Source organism: Frankliniella occidentalis, unplaced genomic scaffold (genome assembly GCF_000697945.3).
Source record: "Frankliniella occidentalis isolate FOCC.00 unplaced genomic scaffold, Focc_3.1 Scaffold767, whole genome shotgun sequence".
NCBI classification, from domain to species: Eukaryota; Metazoa; Arthropoda; class Insecta; order Thysanoptera; family Thripidae; genus Frankliniella; species Frankliniella occidentalis.
The window spans coordinates 1-3793 of record NW_026267876.1 but is presented as its reverse complement, the minus strand read 5'-3'; the positions used below and the strand labels follow the sequence as shown (position 1 = coordinate 3793).

Sequence of the window (3793 nt, the reverse complement as noted above, 5' to 3'; positions counted from 1 at the left end):
AAGGGGTGGGCGGGGCGAGCAGGCGCCATGCAGCACTGCGGATATTGGCCCATTAGCTAATCGAATGCCATGCCTACGGGAGGCGCCGGCACCTTCCGAAAGACTGACACGTCGGCCGACCGAACGACTCCATTGCAACGCTACGACACCCTGTTGCAGATGAACGCGAAAAAGACGGCTGCCGACGCCCTGTTGCAGATGGAGAAGAGGATGGTGGTGGAGGACCTCGAGCTGACGTCCCCCGTGCGGCAGAACGGCGGCGGCGGCCTGGGGCTGTGCCGCTCGCTCAGCCTGCGCGCCCCGGACCCCAGCACCCAGCTGCTGTCCGCCTACCGCAACCAGGACCTGGAGACCTTCAGCGAGCTGCTGTCAGGTACGGTGCCCGCCGCGTGCCCGCCGTGCAGGACGCGTGGCTAGGCGCCGCCGCTAACCTAATCACACTCATATTGCGCAGGTTCGCCTCCCGAGGTGGACCCGGACCACTGGTACGATGATCCCAACCATGCCACCATCCTGGACTTGTCCTGCCGGGACGACGGGCGCGTGGAGTACGTGCGCGCGCTGTTGGACGCGGGCGCGGACCCCAACCGCACCAACCGCGTGCGCAAGAAGGCACCCCTCCACCTGGCAGCCGAGGTGGGCAACATCGACTCCCTCGAAGTGCTCGTGCAGGCCAAGAACATCGACGTCAACAAGCAGGACAACACGGGCTGCACGGCCCTGCACCTGGCGGCCAAGGAGGACGTCACGCAGAGTGGACGGGCGCGCGAGGAGCTGGAGCACCGCTACCGCAGGTGAGAGGCAAAGATACGAGTGGGCTGCCAAACTTGGAGGGCAGTGTCTTGACAGTGGTGTCCTGTGCGCAGGTGCGTGCAGTTGTTGATGCAGCACCCGCAGATCAACCTCAACAAGCCCAACCGCAAGGGCCTCACCCCCGTGCACCTGGCGGCCACCCACGCCTCGGCCGACATGGTGCGGCTCATGCTGACGGGCGGCGGCAGCCGCCTCGACGTGGACGGCTTCGAGGACGCCCAGGGCCAGACGGCGCGACAGCTCATCGTCACCAAGTACCCGCAGCTGGAGCGGATGCTGGGGCCACCTGCAGATGGCGCCACCGCCACCCTCACGGCCGACCGACTGTTCTTTTACCTCTACAGTCGCGAGAACGCCAACTTCCTGGACGCGCTCGCCGCCGCAAGTTCGAGCGAGGTCGACACCCAGCTGCTGGACGCCGACGACGGTAGCCACACCCTCATGCAGCTGGCCAGCGAGGTAGGCCAGGCCGAGGTCCGCGACGGTCTCCGCGTACGACAGCGCGCTGCAGCGGTCTCACGGTGATTTGCAATGTTCCAGGCGGGCCTGCACGACGTGGTGGCCGCGCTGCTCGAGGGCGGCGCCGACCCCAACCGCACCGTCGGCACGAACCGACGCAGCCCGCTGCACACGGCGTGCCACCACGGCTACTACCGCGTGGCGCGCACGCTCGCCGCGCACGAGCGCACGGACCTGCACGCCCGCGCGCCCGGGGACACGCCGCTGCACGCCGCCGTCAAGGGGGCGGCCGAGTGCGGCGGCCTAGCACTGGCCGCGAGCCGCGCGGGCCGAGACCACCGCAAGTGCGTCCAGGTGCTGCTCGCCAAGGGCGTCGACCCCAACGCGGCCGACATCAAGGGCAACATGGCACTGCACTACGCGGCGCGCAACGGCGACGCGGACGTGGTGGCGGCCCTGCTCCGGGCCGGGGCCTACATCGGCGTGAGGAACTGCTTCGGCGAGCCGCCCCTCGCCGACGTCTCACCGCGCGCCCTCGAGGCGTACCTGGACGAGTGTGTCGTCACCAACGACCTGCTGCCGCGGGAGGACAACTACGAGGTCATTTTCAAGTACAGCTTCCTGGCCGGGGCGCACAGCGCGCAAGGGTCACCGCCTCAGGTCCAGAAGCAGGATGTGAGCGTGAACGTGGAGGAGGACGCCAAGCGGCTCATGGGGGGACGGCAGCCCGCCGAGACACTCGCCTGCGAGACGGACCCGTTGCTTTACATGAGCAAGTCGGCCGACTTGCGCTACCTCCTCAAGCACCCCATCATCACCAGCTTCCTGTACCTCAAGTGGCAGCGCATACGGGCCTTCTTTTACGTGAACCTGGCCTTCTACGTGGCCTTCTGGCTGCTGCTCACGGCCTACGTGCTGACGGGCTACAGCGAGCAGCCGGGACAGGGTCTCATCAGCGAGGCCCTCGACGGGGAGGCGCCGCGGACAGGCGACCAGCACAACGCGTCTGCCAAGGGGTGAGTCGACGGGGAAGTCCTCCCTGTGACAGCTAGCTAGCTAGCTAGCTAATCTAGACTCAGCTCATGATAAAACTCGCCCCGTCTGTTCCAGAATCGCCCCCGCAGCGGCAGACACCCCCGTCATGGCCGCAGCCAGTGCGGCGCCCCTCGTCGCCTCGCTGCTGGCCTTCTTCCTCCTGCTGCTCGCGATCCGCGAACTGTTCCAACTCCTTGTGTCGCCGCAGAAATACGTGCTCAACCCCGAGAACTGGTTGGAGGCGATGCTCATCGTGGTGACGGCCGTGTTGCTGCTGTCCCGCCAGACCAACTCGTACAGCCGCCAGCAGCTGTCGGCCGTCGCCATCCTGCTCTCGTGGGCCGAGTTGGTGCTGTTGATTGGCCGCCACCCGCTGCTCGCAACCAACATCGAGATGTTCAAGACGGTGTCGCTCAACTTCCTCAAGTTCCTGGCATGGTACTCGATCCTCATCGTGGCGTTCGCGCTCAGCTTCTACACGCTATTCCGCGACTGCGGCGGTGGCGGCGTCAACGCCTGCAAAGACGACGGGGACGAAAACTTCTTCCTCAGCCCAGGCATGTCCGTGTTCAAATCTATTGTCATGCTGACGGGCGAGTTCGACGCAGGCTCCATTCCCTTCGTCTCGTTCCCCGTAACGAGTCACATCTTGTTCGTCCTGTTCGTCTTTCTGATAGCCATCGTGCTCTTTAATCTGCTCAACGGTTTGGCTGTGAGTGACACGCAGGCCATTCGCGAGGACGCGGAGCTTGTAGCCTACGTGTCACGTGTCAAGCTTGTGGCCTACGTAGAGAGCATGTTGGTGGGTGCGGGTCCACAGAGAGGCGTGGCCGGTTGGCTGAGCCGGCGCATCCGCTCCGCGTTGTGCGGCTGCTTGAACACGTGCAAGAACGTGTGCATTGCGAGAGTCAACTTGTTTCCCGATGTTGTGCCCGACCACCAGATCCACGTCCTGCCCAACCAGGGGAACCGAATCGAGTTCGCAACGCGCGGTAGCTGCAGCCGCAACAGGGCCATGTCGCTGGACGAGGACGAGCTCGGCGGCTGCGCGGTGCAGTGCACGCACATGTCCATGGACCCCGCCATCATGAGGGACATCAAGGAGCTGTTCTTAAGACGCGTCGAGCAAACCGAGGTCAGCCACATGCAGAAGACCATCGACCAGTACGAGAGGGAAATTCAAATATATGTGGAGCGAATTAAGCACTTAGAAAATTCGCAGAAAGAACTGATTGATCTTCTCAAAACTAACCGACAGGGCAGTCCATCTTAAAGTCTCCTAGATTACTTAAAAGTTAAAAGACTTTGAAAAGGTTTTGTACCATGGTTATCAGAATGAATTGACATAAAAATTATGCATGAATAACTTTGTATGAGAATCTCATCTGGATTAACCGGATTTACTTAGTGTTAATAGAAGCAGAAAGACAAACAAACAGTTTCCCACTACATGTTCCCATTTTGTACTTTAGGTTTCTATGTATTT

The 3793-nt window shown here is 62.5% G+C and overlaps 1 protein-coding gene across 1 annotated transcript; it reads left to right on the top strand.

Moving 5' to 3' along the window:
• Positions 1-54: 54 nt before the first annotated feature.
• LOC113203122 (transient receptor potential cation channel protein painless) lies at positions 55-3786 on the top strand. The gene is made up of 5 exons (XM_052275692.1): positions 55-373; positions 455-794; positions 867-1272; positions 1354-2288; positions 2383-3786. Exons 1-5 carry the CDS (start codon positions 70-72, stop codon positions 3578-3580), a joined length of 3183 nt encoding a protein of 1060 aa, XP_052131652.1. The 5' UTR covers positions 55-69; the 3' UTR covers positions 3581-3786.
• Positions 3787-3793: the final 7 nt, after the last annotated feature.